Genomic DNA, 21,779 nt, shown 5'->3' on the forward strand with positions numbered 1-21,779 from the left:
AGACATCATATATTCATATGGCGGTCAGAAGAAAACCTTTTTTCTTTTTCCAATATAATTGAAAAAACTGAAAATTTTGAAAGGCTAGTTATGTGGAAAGAATACTGGTGTAGAAAATTGAGACATAAAATGAGTAGAAAAAGCACAAAACATTAAACAAAACCAGAGGAGTCGCGATCAGTACCGTCTCTAAATATATTTGAAAAGTTTTTTATTTGAGTAAACTGAACTTACAAGTCGTATTAAGCTCATTCCATTCATGCAGAACGAAGTGCAACTTAATCGAGATATACTAACTTTCATGGCATGCTCATGCAAAAAAACAAAGGCTAAAGTAGGAGGAATGAAATGTGAGAGGACAAATGCAGGTTGGGTCTGAAAAGCGCATTTCTAGGGGAATACGAATGCCATTTCATTTTATTTCCTCGCTCAAAAAGAAGCAACAAGAAGGGGGAGAAATTGAAAACCTAATGGATAAAAAGCATAGAAATAAAAATTGTCTCAATGATGTATCCGGCTTAAAATAAGCGACTCAGACTCATTTGAACCAGGCATCAAAGCATCACAAGCTTTGGGAGACCCATCCTCAAAAATTAAGGGATTACCCTTAGTGTCACCAAAACCCAGTTTTTCATCTGTATATTGGGAAAAACCAGTAACTGTGTCTTCAATATTCATGTTTTCACACTCTTCATGTGAAGTGGGGGCCAACGGTGCTTCACTTTTTGATGCAGTGGTGTGATTGTTCTCAGCATCCCCTGAATTCAGCTGATCAAATGCGACTTTATCCTCTTCCATAGGCAAAGCTGCTACAGCTGCTTCTTTGTTCTCGGGACCAGACGATGGACTAGATGTGTCTATCTTCAGAGTATGGGTACAATCACCATCTTGCTCCATCTGACTGCAGGTTTGATTGATCCCATCCAATTGCTCCATTGCAGGAGAGAGTGTTTCAATTTCCTTCGGTTGTAATGCAGGTGTTGGCACATCTTTTGCTGCATCAGAAGCTGAGACAGAATCATGCTTATTCTCCAAACTGGAAATAGGAACTGACTCATCCATCTGCACCTGGTTGGACTTGGATGCTGCAAATATATCTACGTCCCCCTTATTAGGCAATTTCACCCTATGTTTCTTGTAGATATCAATGGCTCTCTGCATCAAGAGTCCAGCATTTCAGTATATTTATAAATCCAAAACAATTTTTTTAACTTTAAGGTTTATACATCGAAAACAATTTTTAACTTTTAAGGAATTGAATGAATTTCAGGACAGTATATATTTAGTTTATTAACAGGTGCTTTTAGCACACATTTTAGCATTTGTCATATTATTATAGTACTTGGATATCAGAGAAAAATGATTACATTGTTAAAAGTCTAAAGGAAACAAGCACTGTGATATATTCACATACAGATATTCACTGCAACCATGCCAACAGCTGAGTAGTTTTACCTGGAAGATAGAATTATCAACTACTGGAAAAGGTGAATGTCCTGAGAAAGTGGTGGCGTATTTATGTTGTGACCTCGAACCATTCTGTCAAATCACAGAAGGTCAGTCAAATAACCAAGTTAAATTTACTTCTCTACATATTAGGTAACAGAAGATTAGTCAAAGTTTCAAGCATGAAAGTTTTCTAATATTCATACCTTCAAGGATAGTTCTGTACTAGCAACATCATCCGATGCTTTCTTGCCAACATTCAGAGCACATACACACTGATCATACAACTCTGGCAGTACTAGGTCTGAGGAAATGTCAAGTTTGGAAAGGTAGAAACGGGTAAAAATAGAAGAATAATCCTCAGGTGTCTTATTATCAGGCACCTTTTCAAAATCAGTTGAGGGAGAAGAGTTCAAAGGTACTTTTCTTGGAGACATGACACTAGACAACTTTGTTTCAGGAGATTTCTCATGAGATTCATTGGGTTTGTGTTCATCCTGAGACACCTGAATAGTCTGGTCAGGCACACCACCATTGTCAACCACAGCAGGAACTGATTCATCTTTACAGGCTGGGGAAGGCAAGTCCTTCTTTGAATCATAATTCTGTTCTTTCCAACTCTCTGAACCAGATTCCCATCCATGATTATTTGTTGGGTGCCTGTTTCTGTCCCAATCAGGTCCGCCATACATATGAGGACCATCTCTGGAAACCCCATTATTGTTATCCCATCCATGCAGATGAGCAGGTCCTGTACCATCCATCAAACCTGGCCACCCAATTGGGCGCAAGTGACCTGGAAACCTGTCAGCATCAACAATGTGATAGGGAATACCAGCATGGTTGACTTCCAACTGAGGCCTAACACCAAAGAGAGGTTGAGATGAAAACTGTGGAATCATTGTTTGAAAACCTCCGTGACCTGGCCCAGGTGGGAAGGGAACGAATCCATTTGGTACATGTGAAGTCCAGTTTGGATTCGCCCTCCAGGAATTGCCACCATGCACTCTTCCAAAGCCAGATTGTTCATTATTTCTCCTGTATCGTGAATTGGAGTTATCTCTAACATCATCCTCTAAAGAACCCATATATGGTCTGTCAAGTGTAGCCCTGAAACTGGGTGGGGGAGGAATTACTGGTGGATTGTTCTGATTAGTCCTACCATAGAAAGATGGATCTGCTTGAGAGGGCTCATCCAATAGTGGTTTCTCTACAGTGAACTCCCGGTTATGCCTGTCATCTGAAGAGACATCTCTTGCATCGATACTGCTCCTTCTTCCACTTTCATCAATTTCAAGATTCCGCTTAACAACACTTTTATTCATATACCTGCGTTCAATGCTTGTTGACGAAGGAGATCTTTCCATCAAGCCCATGGGTGAAGCCTTGCGACTAGAAGATCTTTCAATTGGTAAGTCTCCTGCAGGAAATTCATCTATTTTAACGGGTTTCTCCGTTAGTTTGTATTTAGGGCCTCTATCTGAAATCCCGGAGTAACCTTCTCTTGAGGCTTTGGTCCTCTGTTCTATAGTTGAGTCTCTATACTTTGTATCTTCAGCATTTGCATTTCTGAAACATGGGGGAAATGTCAAACAATTATAATTGAAATTGATAATGGTATAATCCCCATGGTTACAAGATTCTGTGAACAAAAGTGAAAATAGACCTAATCATAAAATTTAAATCATGCAAGCAATATTTCAATCGACATCAGCAAACTCATTTAACAATTATCCCCTCTTGGCAAAGCAAAAGAAAATTTTCATTGAGCTCTTAAAGCTTCCCGTGATTGAAAAATGGTGTTATAGTAACTTATAGACAGCATTTTATGCCTTGATGAAAAATATGCTCACAAATAGGTAACTTTGATCATTGGAACTTCACCGGAACTAAGCAAAGCTATGACAAACTTTTATTTGCCATCATACAACAACACCTTGAAAAACATGAAACCAAATATATGCACAAACCAAATTCCCAAATATCACCTGAAAAGTACAGACACAGAGTGCAAAGGACATATTACAATGCTAGCCTACAACAAAACTTTCAAGAAAATTTAAAAGTACCTATATTCATCTTTGCCAACATGTGCATTTGATGCAGGAGAAGATCTGTGTTTACTGCTAGTCCCAGATGAATCTGCATGAGCTTGTCGAGGTAGAGATCTTCCCTTGTCTAGATCAGGATCAGCCCTACTGCTGGTCAAACTCCTCTTCTCTGTGTCAGGATAGTAGCTTTTAACAGCTCTAGCTTTAGAATCATTGTAATCATCACGATCATCCAAAGTTCTTTTTTTTGTCCCACTGTCTTTGGCTCTTGCACTTCTATCATCCCCATGTGACCCATCACGATCACGATGACGATCACGGTCTCTGTCTCGTTCACGGTCAAAGTCCCAATCTCGATCTCGGTCATAATCATGATCCCTGTCAAAATCAAAATCATGATCACGTTCATGGCGGCGCTCACGTTCACGGACATATTCAAAATCACGGTCTCGTTCTCCGTCTCGATCACGATAATGGTCCCTATCACTCTCTGGATGTTTGGTTCTCTTTTGTCGTGATTCTAAATTATTCTTTTCTTCCCTTGCATGTTTATCGTCAGACCTAATGGTAGTATGATCTTTTGCTGGACGCTCGTCACGTTGCTTGTCATGTCGATGTTTGTTCTCCCTATCCTTTTCATCCCTATATTTGTCTCTGTATTTTTCATCGTTTCGCCTATCATCCTTTTTCTTTCCATCCTTGGCAATGTCATCCCTAGAAGACAAATGTCTATCATAACCATCTCCGACATCATCTTGATGCTTATCCCCATCACCATAGTCATCCCTTTTCTTCCTCGTCCGCCTCTCAAGCTGGATATCTTGTTCAGGGCTTCGCAACTCGTCTGTTTTTTTCGAATCTGCAAAAAGAATTGACCACATAGATAAAAATCAACGACTGCCCTTCTGACACAAAACAAGCCAAGAAAAAAATTGTGAAACATATGGACGAAGTTACAAAAAAGAAAGAGAAAAAGAGGTACAAAACATTTAATATCACATGCCCAAATTCTTACATGGTAGAAGGGTACTAAGGACATTTAATTAAAAAATGTCTGCACAAATAAATGTTCAACTGTTCAAATAATTCATGTCTAGAACACTAGAGATGGGGAGATAAACTTGTATGGTACTATTTTCATGTCACAAAGTTAAACATAAAAACATATTCAAAACCATAGAGTGCGCTTAAAAATTTACTGGACTTAACAACAAACAGATGGGCCTATTGGCAGAACTATCCATGCATAATAAGATAAAAAAGAGATGAATTGTTTCGTTAAACTCATGATATCACAATAAAACATTAACCAAACGCATTTTTAAAAGACACAGATTGCAGGGCAACACAATCTCAACAAACAGCTCAACAAACTGTCAAAAACTAATACGATTATATAACACAGTGTAGATTGATATATGTCTAGGAAGAACCACCTGAGTCCTTATCTAAAACTTTGTAATTATGACACTTGCATATGTTTTTCATCAAAAGGATCGAAAGGAATTGTAAGCATAACACAGTTTCACTATCTAAATATTGCAAAGAGATTATACTAAAGTCATTGTATATCAAATTCAACAAAAATGAGACAGCCAAATATGCAATGGACGTAATGCAACATATAATACATTGATCATTTCAACATAATGAATGCATGAATGTTAAAAAGATTTGAGGATCTCAAAAGAGAAGAAAATATGGAAAGAGAGCCTCTGTCGTTCGTTGTTGCCAGTGACATATTATTACAAAATAATTTCAACATTCAAATTTCCATAAGTGATCAGCTTAATTAACTATGTGAACAGTATTGAGACCTACATAACAAAATTCAACAAATGAAATTTTGATATTATGTTTAATAGCCACCACATTTGATCTCTAATATAGAAAACTTGAGTTTAATTACGAAAAGATTTAGCCAGAAAATCCAATGACTCTATCTACTATTGAGGAAAACCAGTCTTAACTTCATTTTAAATTTCCCGGTCAATGATTCTAAATTGCTTTTAATTGTAAATCTATACCAAGTAAAAAAATAATACATGCCCTTAATGCAAGCTTTGCTTACTTTGAGTGATGGAGTCCAAACAAAGAGTTTGTTAGGTAAAACACAATTGATATAGGATTCAAATTCTCTTCTTTTATTCACCAAAAGAAGAGGGGCATGTTATGAGAGAAAAAATAGATAAAATGCAGTTCTGATTGTACAATACTAGTGGACCCAACCACAGAGCAAGATTGGTCCCTCTCCCTTCACCGTAAATTTTTATCTCTCCTTCGGTAAAGGCTGTCATGTTATTCAGAATATCCTATGCAGTCAATGGCTGATTGCAGAGTGTTGCATCCAACCCCCAAAACGTTGTTGTGGTGAAGCAGGTTGCAGTCTCGCTGCTTCGCCAAAACTTAGGGTGACAATATGTGTAAGAGCTCAAAAATAGAAGAATGCACAAAATAAAACACATATTCATAACAAATAATCGAAGTTCATTGCTACTAATTTTCAAACAAAATATAAAATAAACTAGCAAATATGTTTTTGCCTCCAAGGCTAAAAATTAAAATAATTCATCTGTGCATTTACAGTAAACAAAAGTGATTTCTTCAATGAGTCAAGTTCTAAGCATCACTATCTCTAAATTTACAACAACAAAAAATATTTAAAAAGGCTGTAAGGTGGAGGGCATTTTTTGGTTTTTGAATGCTTCGTTGTGATTGCGGTTGGAGCGGCCACAAAATTGACCATGATCATAGCATTGCAACTGCTATATCAAAACACAACACAACAGCATTTTCTGTCGACCGCTATATGAAAATCAGCATTTTAACAATTTCAATTATATGATTCTCAATCAAGAAAAATTAACATCTTTTTCATCTGCCCAACCCAGAGAAACATTTTTCTGAAAGAAAATATTCAAAAGTGCAAGAAATGGAATAATTTCTTCGTTGTAGCCGAAGTTAACATCACGCAGACAATCCAGAGATACATTTACCAAAGGCTTAGGGAACCCAACTAATATTCAAAACCAAATACTATGAAATTCAATCAGCTTATACAACATGTATATCAAAAGGTCTGTTACTCAAGTCATCATCAGAAATTGGTATTTGATATCGCAAATCGGTCACAAACAATTGCAGAACTCTTAAAAACTTGATTTTTATTCCTAATTCCTATTCAACTTGGTACCAATTCTACGGTGATTCTAATCATTTTTCATAAGAATGCAGAACATGCTTAATTTCAGTTCAAAACAATCAAATTATGATACAATAAATGCAAGAACAATGATCACAAAAATACCACAAATGAATAAATTAAAGTTATCGAATTCATACCATTATTTTCAACCCCTTGCTTGGATGAACGGTGTTCTTGATCAGCATCAACAGATTCCTCAATTTTACCTTCTTTGACCTTCTTATCCTTCTCTTTCTCTTTCTCCACGTTCTCCTTCCTCCCAGAAGAAGAAGAATCCCTATGCCTCCCGCTACTCCTCTTCACCTCCTCACCTTTACTGTTCTTTAAATCCCTCGAATCCCCAATTGCCTTCGACGATTTCTTAGACCCTTCATCACCCCCATTCCATCTATCCCCTCCTCCTCCACCACCACTCTCCCTCCTCCGCTTCGACGACGACGCATACTCATCAGAATACTCACCACCGTTCCCGTGCACGTGCACCTCCTTCGAATCCAATCTCCGTTTCTCAGCACCACTGGAATCCTTCGTAACCTTGACGGAGGAAGTATCATCCTTACTCTTCCGATCTTTGGCCCCGGAATCTCTCTCGGAATCAGAGTAATCCCTGGAACTATGCTTACTCGATTTATGCTTCGAACTTCGCGGCATCGCAAAACCCCCAAACCCTATTAATCGAATTGAAATCGAGAAACCCTAATTTGGAGAAATTGAACACGATTCTGAAACCCTAATTAGATCTCTGAAATCAAATGTCACAAATATTAGGGTAATGTGACAATAATGTTGAGTTCAATAGTAGAACAAGAAAAAAGCGCAACAAAATCAAAACTCGAATTTTTTTTTCTCTCTCTCTCTCTGAGTGAGTGTTTTTTTTTTGGGGGGGGTTTTTTGGTTTTATGGATGTTTATGAGAGACTTGGGGAGGACCTTGTTTGGGAAGGATAATGAATTGGTGAATATGACGGAATTACCCTCTTAAATGTTTATTGTTGTGATGGTGTTTCAAGTGCTGTACCGTCCAATAACAGAATAGACACCTCGGTTCCAAGAGTTGCCATATGACTTGCAACGCTTCATTTGTGTGCTTGTTTGTTACAATTCAATCTCATTATATAGATTTCATTCATTCATTTTTTACCCATCCAAAATTAAATTAAATCGTTTACTTTTAACTACTACTATCTTATTAATATTAAAAAAAAAAAATGATATTTGAACAATTATTTTTTACAACTTTTGTGACAACTTTCTCTCTCATACTCACATTATCTTTTTACTTTCTCTCTCTATTGCTTTGGTTTTTGTGTCACTACCTCATTTCCTTTGTAAAATTTTGGTTGTCACATATATGGATGTTCAAATAACACAACTCAAAAAAAAAGTATGATATTTGTTTGTAGCATCGATCTTCAGTAATTAATCTTTGTCTCAGATCATATTTTTTCATGTACAAAAGTTAAACTATATAACTTGTTGAAGACATGTTTTGGTTTCATTAGTAAGATCCACCGTATTTAGATGATTTGTATAAAGAATTTAATTGTAAAATAATTTATGATTCAATCGTACACATATATATACGAAAGATACACGCTATTGGACAATTTGTATAAAGTAGGTCAATTGTAAAATACTTTATGTTTTAATATTTCAAAAATTAAAACGAAAGTACACGGTATCTAAATGATCTGTATAAAGTAAGTCAATTGTAAAATAATTAATGGTTTAATATTTCATAAATTAAAACGAAAATACACGGTATTTGGATGATTTGTATAAAGTAAGTCAATTGTAAAATAAATTTTGATTTAATATTTCACAAAAAAAGGTACATGGTTTCTAGATGAATTGTATAGAGTAGGCTAATTGCGAAATAATTAATCATTTATATTTCACAAATAAAAACAAAAGATACACAATATTTGAATGCTTTGCGTAAAGATCCCAAAGTAATTTTTAACTCGATGTTTCACAAATTGAAATGAAAGACATACGGTATTTAGATTCTTAGTATAAAGTAAGTTAGCTGTCAAATAAATTATGGTTTAATGTTTCTCAAATTAAAACGAAAAGGTACGTGGTATTTGGATGCTCTGTGTAAAGTAAGCCAGTTGTAAAATAGTTTTTGAATCAATATTTCACAAATTAAAACAAAACATACACAATATTTAGATTATTTGTATAATAAAGTAAGTTAGTTGTCAAATAAATTGTGGTTTAATGTTTCACAAATCAAAACGAAAAAGTACATAGTATTTGGATGCTCGTAAAACAATTTTTGAATCAGTATTTCACAAATTAAAACAAAACGCACACGGTATTTGGATGCTATGAAATTCTTAATTATATTTTCAAGGAAAAAAAGTGATAATGGTAATTAAATTTTTAATTAATTACTAAAACTATAATTCATACTTTGTATGAAATGAAAGTTACACAGTATTTGGACGTTGTTTTATAAAGTAAGTTAGTTGTAAAATAGTTTACGGTTCAACGTTTCACAAATTGAAACAATGGTACCCGGTATCTAGATGTTTTGAAATTCTTAAATGTTTACATCTAAAAATAATTATCATGTTAGTCGACATCGGCATATACACGATTGAACTTTTGCCTAGGAAATCCCCCATTCAATGGAAGGTGAGGAGAATGTTGGGACAACTAAGCAATAGAAGCCTATTGTTTCTTAAGACCGTTGAGTGAGTACATGGGACGGAAATACCTCGGACTAAATCATAGCTAATTGGGACCAGACAATGATGCACAAAACCCACCTTCCATGCTTGTAGCACTGCTAACCACGACAAGGGATGTGGGAGCAAGAATGTTTGTATTGGAGTTGTGCATCGAACATGGGATGTTGGTAGCTCCGAAAACACTACTATATTTTTAGGGGTTAACTAGCTCAAGTACACGATGTCTTAAGTAACTGTACAAAAAGATCGAACCCACGAGGATTGTGGCGTTGCAGCTTTTCAACGAGAAAAGTTGTTTATGCAAAAAACAAAATAAATCATTCAAGATTTCAACAATTTAAAATAAAGTTTTAAAAAAATAAAATACTTAAAGATCTTGTATGATAAAGTGTGGTTAAGAACAAAATTCAGTTATGAGCATATTTTTGCAAAGAAGTGAAAAATTACAACTCGATACAAATTCCTAAAGACCAAGTGGTTACCATGCAAATAAGTTGAAAATTACTTTCTCGAGGTTTGAGATTGTCAAGTTAATCATGCAACATTATTAAGACCATATCTCAACCTTTTTCCCTAATTGAAAAGTTAAGTCGTTTTCCTATGACAAAAAAACGAGATAAACTTTCAAGTAGTCTTTCAGGATCTTTATCGCTTTTGGGCAAAAAAATGTTTCTCGTATTAAACAAGTAGTTTCATTCTTATCCTTTTTTGAGTCCAAGAAATTTGACAATAAAGATAAAAGTGGTCTCGTTTTACTTTACAGATTGAAGTTTATAAAACTTATTTAAAATAAGTTTAAGTAGGTAACTAACCAAACTTACGTAAACATGATCAAAACCTCATCATGTATTAACCACCAAGCGGGTTAGCTCATGATGAGCTTAAACAAAAAATAGAAATAAGATAAGAAGTGAATGAAAACATAATTATAATAATCAATAGAAGAGTTTAAAGTTTACAAAAGAATATTACAATCCAAGGTGAAAAGGAATGATCTTTTAGCATTACTCATTCATAACATTCATAAAACCCCAACTATTTGAGAGTTAGCATTCATGCTCTCGTATGAAATGGATGAAGGGTAGAATCTAGGTTGTGAGATCTCAATTGGTTGTTAGGGTTAGCATCTGGAAATGGCCTCTTAATTTGATTAGAATTCCGGAACCTTAACACGACAATGTATGATCGTTCTTTTATAATATAAGTCCTTATATTTATCCTCGATGTGCCCTTTTGTAATTTTCATGTGCAGTTGTTGTTTTCTTATCCATAGGGAATCGATGTATTCTTTATATTCATATTGTATTGTCGGTCATTAGAGACCCAACAAACGTCAGCTCCAAGCCTCATCCTCGATAGACCCACTGATGTGCGGATTAGGCAAGTGTACCAAATCGTTTATCAAGTAATAAAGTGATAGGTAGAATATCGTATCTGCGGGGATTGTCGTTTAGTCCAAACAATTTGCATTACTTATTTTTAATTTGACGATAAAATAAAAGAGTTAAGGGTTAGAGATTTGCAATTTGTATCTGTTTGCAACAAAGCAAGTTACATGTTTTGGTTGCAGAAAAGTAACCAGCGGTTAAGATTCTTTGAATCCCCCTCTTTATATTGTTGGATATTAAATAACAGTAATGTCACATTTATTTATCTTAGGTAGATTATACAAGTGACGAGGCCGTTGTGACGTTACTAACCTAATCGGTCGCCAAGCTGCATCTGTTGATCACACGGTGATCCTTACGTGTGGGTCTATATTATCTCAGTTAGCTAGGTCTATCCCTCCAATGTTTGGTTGCACCTGCTGGACACAAGGTGGTCCTTACGTGTGGGGTCATATCACCTCAAAGGTAATTGAAAGCATAGACTTAAATTGGTGTTTCAAGATTTCCAAAGGCATAGTGGTCACACTATGGTTATACGCGCACTACGGTACAAGGTTATTAATCCTATAGGATTTCGCCACCTTTGCAAGGAATATTAGTGTGAAGACTAACCAGTGTTCATGCAGGTCAACCCATCTATGAATCTTAGGACACTCATAACACACTCTCTCTCGCTCTTAGTAGTTCTACAAACGGGCAACTGTATCAGCGTCTACCTTACCAACGATCTAAGAGAATGGTTCTATTAGGCCACGACTTATTTCCTTCAAGCAGACACTTGTTTCCTTAATTATTAACTAATTACCTCCTATGTTCAACAAATTTTATTCAATATTAGTAATGTCACCTCCTAAGTACTTACTACTATGGTCAACTCTCTTCGGCATCTTTCGCTAGCTATGACTAATTACTTCATAGACAAATAGATATTAATAGCAAGATATAAATATCAAGATATAAGCATCAGGATAGTAATATCAATATTAGGCCCTGTCACAACCTAAGTATCTAATCTAGGGTTGCAGTACTACAAAAATAAACTAAATTCCTGACAAAACTTAATAGCGAACATAAAATAAATAAAATATAAACGACGTTAAATTAAATAAATATCCAACAAAAATAAATAGAGGTTCATCTTAAAACTCTAATCTAAAAATAATTAGTTACACATGATAACTAAAAACAAATTACTAAAGATAAAAACATACCCTAGAAAATCAAGGAGAAGATAGAAACTCCTCCGAAGCTCTAGAATTGCCTTCCTCTTGAACTGCCACAGTTCTGAACGAGAAATTATGAACGAGGAAGAATGGTATTTATAGTGAAAGTTTCTAACTGGGATCAACAGTGTTGCGATTTGATGATGTTGGTTGCTTGGTTTGATTCGTTCAAAATAGTGTCCCGATTTCGCCTACTAGCATTAGTACTGTGTATGGAACATAAAATCATAGCATGATCCAGGCAAATCGTGACACAATTTGCTCGGGATCAAGACATTATATAATCAATCTTTTACACATTTGTTGACGGGGCTTGAAAATCACATGTAATCAAAGGAGAAAACTTTTCGGGAACATGTAGTCTAAAGGTTAAGGGTCTTTAGATGAGATTCAAATGGTCAAGATGTGAATATTGGAAAACCAAAAAAGAGAGCTTTTAGGAAAGGGTTAATGCCTTTTAGGGAGAGATTCATGGCTTTTGAAAGATGGGAAACGCACGAAAGATTGAGTCTTTACGAGTAACTTGGGTGAATCTTAGGAGACCAGAAGAGGAGATCCTTAAGAAATCAAAAGCTAAATGTTGATTTCTTTTAGGGTTAGATTATGAATTGGGAAACAACTTGAAAATATCTTGGTTAGTGAAATCATTGAGTTTTTTGGTCACACGAAGAGATTCGGGGAAATGATAGAAATCGGATGTGCTCTTGGAGAACATGTTGAAGCTAATTTCTTGTAACTCGTTTGTATCTTTTTATAAATAACTAATTGATAGTGATGTAGGGAGATGCTCTTTTCTTTAGACGTATGTAATTTCTGGGCCAAACTAGGTGAACAAAATCTTGGCGTGTTGTTTTCTATTATTTACTCTATTTATCGTGTCGTTCTTTTATTCGATTGTGATTTTACTATACACTTTGTTGCTAGACTCGCAATTATTTATGAATAAACTTAGCAAGTGTACTAATTGACTGGGAGTAATAATATTTATAAATTCATATCCATAGGAATTGTGAAATTTCTACTTACTACTGCGAGTTTCAGTTAGAACTAAGTAACAAAGGGGGTTGATCTTGTCAATTGTTGAGTTGACACGAATAAAGCGAGAAAACAATTAGGCCATGCATGATTCCCTTCTCTTTCACTACTTGATGATATTAACTAGGTATCTTTTCTTACAATCCCCTTGATTCTCATGCTTAAGATTACTTACTATAATGAAATTTTCCTTCTTTCTCGTATGGTTCATCTCTTACTCTCGCATTCAATTTTAGCTTCTTATTACTATTTATATATTTTTGTTAAAAAACCTATTTGTCTTCTCTCCATGTCTCAGCTTCTCTCTTGCTCTAAAATTTTATTAACTCACATTTTTTGTCAAGGAAACTTAGTGATTAAAATTCACTATTTAAAATCAATAAGTAAGGTGTATGATATTCGAATTATTAAGTCATTTTTACCGTATATATATTTTTTTGTTGAAAATAATAATCTATTTTCTTTCACTATAGTAACAACGAATAGAGTAATATTTGATTTTTGGAGGGATTAACTAACATAATAAGAGGAGATAGATATTTAGAGAGGCAGACGTTGACGCGGTGGAAACCCGTGGCAAAACGTTCCCGGCGTTCTGTAGCACGCAACTCTCACACGCACGTTTCCTTCTTCTTCCTATATTATTATCAACTCCATGCTCTATCCAATACTCTTCTTCCTTTTCTCATTCTGGTGAGTCTCATTTTTAATCATTTCTTCCATTCTCTCTATTTTTTTTTTTTTTTTTTTTTATCTTTTCTGATCGACACGTTTTTCAATTTTCATTTCAATTTCGCCAACTCTTTGCATATCATTCGTAACACCATTTTTTTCATTTAATTAATCGGTTAAATGTAGGAAATAACATTTCTGATTTGCTATATAGTTCATGATAATCAAATACTTTGTTGCTATGCACCATTGACGTGGTGAATGTAAATTCTGTAGTATGTTTTACTGTTAAATAAGATGTAATTATGTATCATTATTAGTTTTTTTATTTTATTTACGCCTTTACATTTAGTTTTGCAGTATTCATGGATCCTCTGAATATTTGCTGATAAATACAGTCATCCTTTTTTATTTTTTTAATATTTGGCTATCAGAGGTTTGAAAATGGCACTTTGTAGAACTGGGCCATACCCGATTTTGGAGAGCAATGTCCTAGCTTATTCACATATCAATTTGTCGACAAGGCTTGTTTTACCCGTTCCCCTGCGTTTTGCTGGACAATCATCGAATGCAGGCAAGAGAAAGCACAAGGTAATATGCAGTTCTTCACTACGGAGATCTGCATCTGCTTCTTCAATGGAGTCGCATGAAGAGGTTCCAAAGACCTCTTCCGTTTGCTTGGAGGAGGAAACAGATCATGTTATGAGGTTCAAAATGTCAGACTTTAAGGTTTTAGATCGTGTTAGCATTGGCCTTGGTGGACGGGTATGAAATCTAAATAACTTTACGATGTGTCATGACTGGATTAATTTTTTAATTCCGGTGGTCTCATCGATTAAGTTTTGCTATAGGCGGATGAGGTGGTGTTTGAAGGCAAGGTGAAGGACAGTGGTAGGTAAGATAATTCTTTGTTCGTTCAGGTTATATGACTAGTTTTGATCACAGTATCTGTATTTATTCGCTCTGTTCTCTGCAGCCCTTTGTATAACACAAGAGTTATACTTCGACAGCTTTATAGTTCCCAAGCTCAGCGTCGAGGAAAACGAGCAATAGAGGTATGTTGACATTGTTTGTAGTATCTCAATTTAATTTTGTTCATGCCTCTTTACAAAATTTTGTTGGTATCTTCAAGGTATTGAAGAAGCTGGGTCGCCGTAAACTTTTGTATCATTCTTACTCAATGCAAGTTCATGGCTATATCTCGTTGCCTGCAAGTGGTGGTAGTGGTTCATTTATTCTAGTCCATGGGGTAGGTATCTCAGCGTGTTTCATTATTTTAATTCTTTCATATATGTTTGATTGTTTCCTGCTCTGAATGTTGTCTATTTGAGTATTTCTGCCCCTTTGCATAAAAAGAACCACTGATGTTCTTTTTGGCTCAATACATTTTCCTTTCAGTATCATGGTAGTTTTTCTCTGAGACACTGGCTTCAACAGTCAGATTGGCTTCAAACTTTAGAGGCCACTCTTGCACTGGACGAAGAATCTGTTAGGAAAGTAGGAGAAGACACAACTGGAGGTCCCGCGATTTCTAGACAATTGCGACTAATTCGAATATTGATGAGAGATCTTCTAATTGGAGTATGTCTTTAGAAATTTTAACCTTAATGTTTTCTAGAAGACATTTTTAACCATAAGTGCTTGAATACTTGCACAGCAACATGAGGAGTGATATTTTCTACAATGGTTTATTTACTTTCAGGTAAATTACCTGCATAGTCATGGTCTTGCCCATACAGATTTGAGGCTGGAAAATGTGCATATAAGCCCAATAGACAGACATATCAAAGTAAGCATTGCCATTCTCTTATAAATAGAATCATGTCTTCATTCATTTTTCCGTCTTTTATGTGGAGTGTGGATTACCTTGCGGTTGGCTGATCCCAGAGAAGGTTTTGTACATCACGTGTGCTGTAAACTCACAGAGCGTAAAAAAAAATTACAAATTTGTTTTTGTTGCTAGTTTGAGCATTTCGGTTGTTTCACATAATAGCGAACATTTATGCTAAGATAGAAAACCTGATAAGAAGTGCAACAGACTGTAGGAAGGGAAAGATAACAGATAAGATATAATGATATATGACTATAGAATAGTACCAAAAATATCAAGGTAATGAATTGAAAAGAATTATTACAGAGACGGAAATCCCTATAATCCCAGAGCAAGAGCTCCTTAGAGAAGAAACATTTCTCTCTCTGCCCAAACCATACGGTTTCTAACTGAATAATACCCAATGATCCTTCTTTTGCTACACCTATCCTTCATATAACTGTCATTTTCCTCCAAGAAACTAGCCACATCAGCAAATATAACAAACTCTATTTAGCACATTGATGGGCTTAGGCCTAGCCCGTACTTAACATATGACATATACTTTCTGGTTGATAATTTTCACTGGGCTGATAATTCTTGGCCCTCAATGAGTGACCTACGCAATCAAAGTTACTGGACATCAATAGTTGGTGTTTCCTCATGTATAGCCTGGTCAGCCTTACTTCTCATGCTTGGTTTGACCTGAAGGGTTTACTTAACAGGTAGGCACACTGGGAAATGCCGCTGACTTTTGCGAGGATGGTTCAAATAGCGGCTCTATGGAAAACATGGACAGGCGACAGATGATGATTGCATTTGACATGAGGTATGGTCTAGGACATCGTTAGTGAAGTTTGTGTGCAACTATATAATCTACTATATAATCTTTTTGTTAACTGACTATCTGTGTTACAAAGATGCATGGGTTTCATAATGGCAAAAATGGTAATGGGAGAACTTATGGATCCTTTGATATTCGCGAAGTTCAAATCATTCCTCACAAAGGTATGGCAAGTTAATATTGTATTTAATTTTAGCCCCTTGACTGTTTAAAAAGTACAACTTTTTAGAAGGAAAAAAAAAAACTACCTGACTCAAATGCTTATAGACTGCGAAGGAAGGGCCCAAGGATGCCTTCTTGTCTCTAATATGCCTAATACAAACTAAGCCCTAAATAATTTGTTCCTTTTCCCCCTTTGCTGTAAGCTGTGAGTATTCATTTTAGTGTTATGAATAGCGGATCGCGGAAAATAGCAGATAGCAAAAAATCTGATATGAGAAATAGGGTATAACATAGCGGGCAAATAACAGTAGCCACAAAGCGGTTGAAATAAATAATTATATATAAAATAAAGCATGCTGTACATAATCATCTCTCAATCCCTCAAAAACCTACCAGTTAGAGGTTAATTAGCAGGAGCTGCACATCTGTTAGGGCATTTGAGATTAATATGCAACAACCGAGTGTCTTAGATGTAAGGGTTAACCCTTGTAAGATGGTTTATATATAAAAATAATGCCAGAAACATAAATTAAAAGTGACTTAAAACTCAAAATATAAATATGAGGTATGAAGTGAAGAGAAAAGATAGAGAGGCAGAGGCGGTTTAGTGATGAGAGGTTACCTAGGTTGTGGGGTTATATAAAACCTCACCTCATCACCAACTCAGCATTATTTTATTTTTGATGTTTTAAAAAATATGTCATGTCTTCTTTAAAAAAAAAGAGAGTCATGTGCAGTTCACATGATATTTTTAATGTTATCATAAAAAAAAAAACTTATACTAAATTAATGGTTAAGTCACGTGGCCATGATCTGTAGTAGTTTACTTGGGAAAGATTATTTGTAGGTCTACTGTAAGATTATTTCGTAGTAGAACTGATAATTCAAATTACACGTGGAAACAAGTCATGATATATAAGGAAGTGTTGAAACCAATCTAAAAGATAATCATAGTTACCCTAACAAATGTAGGTATGTTGATATATTCTAACAAATATGTAGACAGGTGTACTTCAAACGTAAGTCGGGTCATGCAATGATGCAAATTTTCTAATGATAATTCTTGCTACATTAAACTTCAGGGGAATGATCCTTCATGTTTGCGACAGCTTATGATGGAAATCCTCGGCAGAAACTCTCCATATGGAAATGCTGGCTTACAAGTAAGTATATTTCTACGCATCTTCAGTGAAAGTGGCTTAGTATTTAGAGTACCATTCTTGTTTTCATAACTTTTAATGCCGTATATTATTTTCTCGCAGATGCTTGATAGGAACTGGGGTGCTGGTTGGCACCTTTTATCTTTATTGCTAGCAACCAAACCTTCTCGGAGAATAAGGTATGCTTCGAAGCAGTATCTACATATTTGAAATGTTAATAATTTTCTTATTGATTCCCCTACATTGAGCTGTGATTATCTTGCAAATATGTCAAGATTTAAAAAATAAAAACTGTAGTGTTAAAGAAGAAAATTCAGCAGAGATACAAAAAAAAATCATAAAGAGAAGTGTTCAAGTTTCTTTGGTCTTTCAGGAGGCTTGATCTTTTGACAACACGTAGCTAGTTTCTGACAATTGTGAACCATGAATAGCATTTGATTAGATATATTAGTTTGATTTACCAAAGATTGAAAAATTACTGGTGTTAACCATGTGAAATGTTCTACAGTTGTTTGGATGCTCTAAGGCACCCATTCCTTTGTGGGCCAAGATGGCGAGTAGTTCCATCAATGGATATTATCAGATGGGGTCTAGGTTGCACTGCAATGCGTATTAGTGAGGAGTACATTTATCGTCAGCCTCAGGTATTCATCCAAGGACGGCCCATACATGCAATGTGTTTCTGTTACATTGAGTAACTTGTGCTTGTATAAGATATTTTTATATATTTGTTGATGTCGGATGTCCTCGAGTTTTCCCTTAATAATAAGGTTACATTTGTATATTGAAATTACATTATTAAATGCTGTAGATATGCGATAGGGTTCGACTGATGGGCGTTTTCTATGTTTTAGCGCAGTAGGCTTGCCCACTTCATTGACTTATTGGAGATGTTGAATCCTCATCCAAAGCCAAAGGTAATTCACGAGTAAAAACTTTCTCGTATATTTTTCCCAGTATTGTTTCTTCTACAATAATTTTCTTTGAAATAGTTCTATTTCTTCAATCACTAAAATAAAGTACTAAATGCCTAAGAGCCTAAGCCATTCTTTCCATGGTTGTAATCTACAAGACGTGATTCATGAAAAACTCATCATTGCAAGTTCACAATTAATCCAACTGGCCAATTAAAACAATCACCAAAACAGTCGCAAATTTTAATGTTAATGTATTGCCAACTTATATGCCATTATTCATGTGTCCAGAACTGGCTGGAGCTGCTTCCAGGAAAATGGCGCCTATTGTATTGCACTGGGAGGCATGTTGGGCTGACCCTTCGCCAACCTCCTGTCCGTGTACTAGTTGGAGATTTGCATTTAACTGTTAATAGAGAATCAAAGTTGAAGGCCAACCTTTCCTTCGTCTCTGACATTGGATTCTCAGTCATGATTGGTCAGGACTGGCCTCATGACAAAGCTGGTAAAAGAGGAAGAGTGCAGGTGAATTCTTCATTTATACTAAGAGCTGGGAGACGGTTATATCTGAAGCAAGACAATACCTCAGAGAGGCTCTCCTTTCGCCCTTCCGGCAATGAGGAGGCTTTAGCTCAGAAATTTTCTAGCAAGAAATGGAGAAAAATAACCCCTTTCAAGGAGTTTCCATCAAGTCTCCCTGCAGCCAAGTTTACGTCGGGTGATATTGATGTGACAATGAATCTCGATGATCCTTTAAATCAAAACATTGATACTGTTCAAAATGTTCTTCAAGAACTAAGAACACAAATTCCCCCTGAAATATTTGATTTGTCAAAGATTGTGTGTGGAACTTATGTGGACTCAAGGTTGCTCGTTCTTCGAGGGGTTAATGGATCAGCTCTCCTTTTTACAAGGTCTTTTGTGGACACAGACAGTTCTAGTTAATTGTTCTTATAGGCTATAGCAATTCACAAGTAGTTTTAGTTGTTAAATGTAAATTTGTAGTACTATTTTTTCTTGTAGTTTTGTTGTCAGTATAGGCATTCTCCAGAGCACTCTTTCGTGTAAATTGTCATAGCATTGTGTATACCAAACTTAGTTATCGGAAATGCTTTTTTCAAGAAGTCTGTTCTGGTTAGGAACTGTAAAGCATTTTTTTTGGATGGATATAAAAGCATTTCTTATAATGTATGTGCATGATAAAACATGGTAGATTACCTTTGTAATATCAGTGTATAGTAATTGAATTAAGTTCTATATAATGTGTGCGAACTGTGAAAGTTATCATTTATTGACATCATGTATTTTTTGTGTATAATTATAGTTTGACTTCTGATGACACATCTGGTTCTATCAACTTGCGATGTGTAGAGAAATTTTGTTCACAAACTTCAAACGTTTAGTTTATCGAGAGAGCAAACACACGTAGTCCAGTCCCGCACCATCATCTAGCATTCTAGCTTGAGTGTCGGCTGATTTAGCCAACCTTTCACATTTTATTTTTCCTTGCAAAAGAGAGAGGTAACCCCTCAATTCATTAGATTAAACCAAAAAAGAGGACAATAAAGAAAAAGGAGGACTATACCAAAACCTTTTCAAAAGTTGCAAAATCTGAAATTAGGCATTCCCAACCTAAGTACTCCCCCCTAATGAAATCAGGGATACTATATGACCAAAAAATTTCCGACGACATCAAAACCTTTCACATATATTTTTTCTATTACTGTTACTATTGAAATGAATTAATATATATTTTTTTACATTCAAAATGAAATAATAATAATAATAATAATAATAATCTATGATCCTATATTAAGAACAATATCATGTATTTGGATTCATCATAAACAATTTGATATTATATAATATTGAAGTTTTCTAAATTTTACATAATTTAAAAGGGTTTATCATAACTTAAATTGAAAATATTTCTCATATTTTTAATATTTGATCAAATCCCTTCAAAAATAATAATATTTTATCACATAAATAATGTAATTTTTTTTTTAATTTTTTAAATAATTTTGTTATAGAATTGACCTGCTTCATAAAAACTCAATCGAATTTATAAAAAATATTAATGAAGAGTGTATCAAAGTTTATCCATTATATAAGTCGAGATGTATCATCTTAGGGTCTGTTTGATAACACCTAAAAAAGAGCTTATAGTTTATAGCTGATAGCTTATAAGCTCGTCTGATAAAAAAAGCTTTCTTTGGTAACGCTTTTTTACAATGAGCTTATAGCTTATTTCAAGAGCTTATAAACTATTTTTCAGAAGCTACTTCAAGTAGCGTTTGAGCTTATAGCTTATAGCGTCTCACTTTTGATTCCAGTTTTACCCTTATTAATTTATCTAAAATCCATTTATACCCCTTTATAATTTATTTAATGTTAGTTACATAAATATATACCTTAGCACATTTCAGTACACATATATATACCTCCCCGCTGTGTTTTTTTTTAAAATGATAATATATCTCACTTGTTTTTTTCTCCTTGTTTTGAACTGTATAATTTATTTTTGAACCGTATAAAATTGTTTCAAGTCTTTTGTGAAAAAAAAAAGTTTTATGTCTATTTATACCTTCCTTGATTGATAATGCATTTAATAATTCAGTAAAATAAATTTCATGAAGATCCCGTAAAAAAAATCAGAAGATATTATTCATTATATCTATCAATTATTGTTAATAATACTTTTTTTTTGTGTTATTAATAATACATTCTGATAACTGTCAATTTTTGTTTAAGAATGTGATAACATGCAGTTGTTGTTTAATTGTTGGGTAAAGTATAAACACTCAAATAAAAATAAATATCAAATAAAATTTTAGTGAATAAAATTTGATTTATAATATAGAAGATATATTAGATAGGCATTGTAGCTAAGTATTTTTCTAAATTTATAAATTTTAAAAAAAAAGTTAAACTAAGAATTTCTTAATACTTTAATATCAATTTTTATTTTAGAGTTACATATCAATTTATATAAACTATATTATGAATTAATAATACCTTTTTATGTCATTTTACATTTATCAGCTAGTTGAACCGTTCATTTTATCAAACACCTCAATTAGCTTATAAGCTATCAGTCATCCGCTATCAGCTATAAGCTATAAGCTAGCTTATCAGCTATCCGTTTTTTTTACCAAACAGAGCCTTAGT

General features: G+C 34.6%; 2 protein-coding genes across 2 annotated transcripts; one reads left to right on the forward strand and one right to left on the reverse strand.

Moving 5' to 3' along the window:
• Positions 1–374: 374 nt before the first annotated feature.
• On the reverse strand, positions 375–7,640 carry LOC11413329 (uncharacterized). The gene is made up of 5 exons (XM_003602180.4): positions 6,840–7,640; positions 3,516–4,356; positions 1,653–3,015; positions 1,456–1,539; positions 375–1,155 (listed from the first exon to the last, which is right to left on the reverse strand). Exons 1-5 carry the CDS (start codon positions 7,351–7,353, stop codon positions 502–504), a joined length of 3,456 nt encoding a protein of 1,151 aa, XP_003602228.2. The 5' UTR covers positions 7,354–7,640; the 3' UTR covers positions 375–501.
• A 5,917-nt stretch (positions 7,641–13,557) lies between these two features.
• Positions 13,558–19,870, forward strand: LOC11444213 (probable plastid-lipid-associated protein 14, chloroplastic). Its single transcript, XM_003602181.4, has 14 exons — positions 13,558–13,739; positions 14,153–14,483; positions 14,570–14,613; positions 14,695–14,773; positions 14,851–14,967; positions 15,117–15,299; positions 15,421–15,507; positions 16,254–16,357; positions 16,449–16,536; positions 17,617–17,697; positions 17,797–17,873; positions 18,203–18,338; positions 18,549–18,611; positions 18,900–19,870. The coding sequence occupies exons 2-14, from the start codon at positions 14,163–14,165 to the stop codon at positions 19,551–19,553; spliced, it is 2,034 nt and encodes a 677-aa protein (XP_003602229.2). The 5' UTR covers positions 13,558–13,739; positions 14,153–14,162; the 3' UTR covers positions 19,554–19,870.
• The last annotated feature ends 1,909 nt before the right edge of the window (positions 19,871–21,779 follow it).

The sequence above is a fragment of the Medicago truncatula genome, chromosome 3 (assembly GCF_003473485.1).
Source record: "Medicago truncatula cultivar Jemalong A17 chromosome 3, MtrunA17r5.0-ANR, whole genome shotgun sequence".
NCBI classification, from domain to species: Eukaryota; Viridiplantae; Streptophyta; class Magnoliopsida; order Fabales; family Fabaceae; genus Medicago; species Medicago truncatula.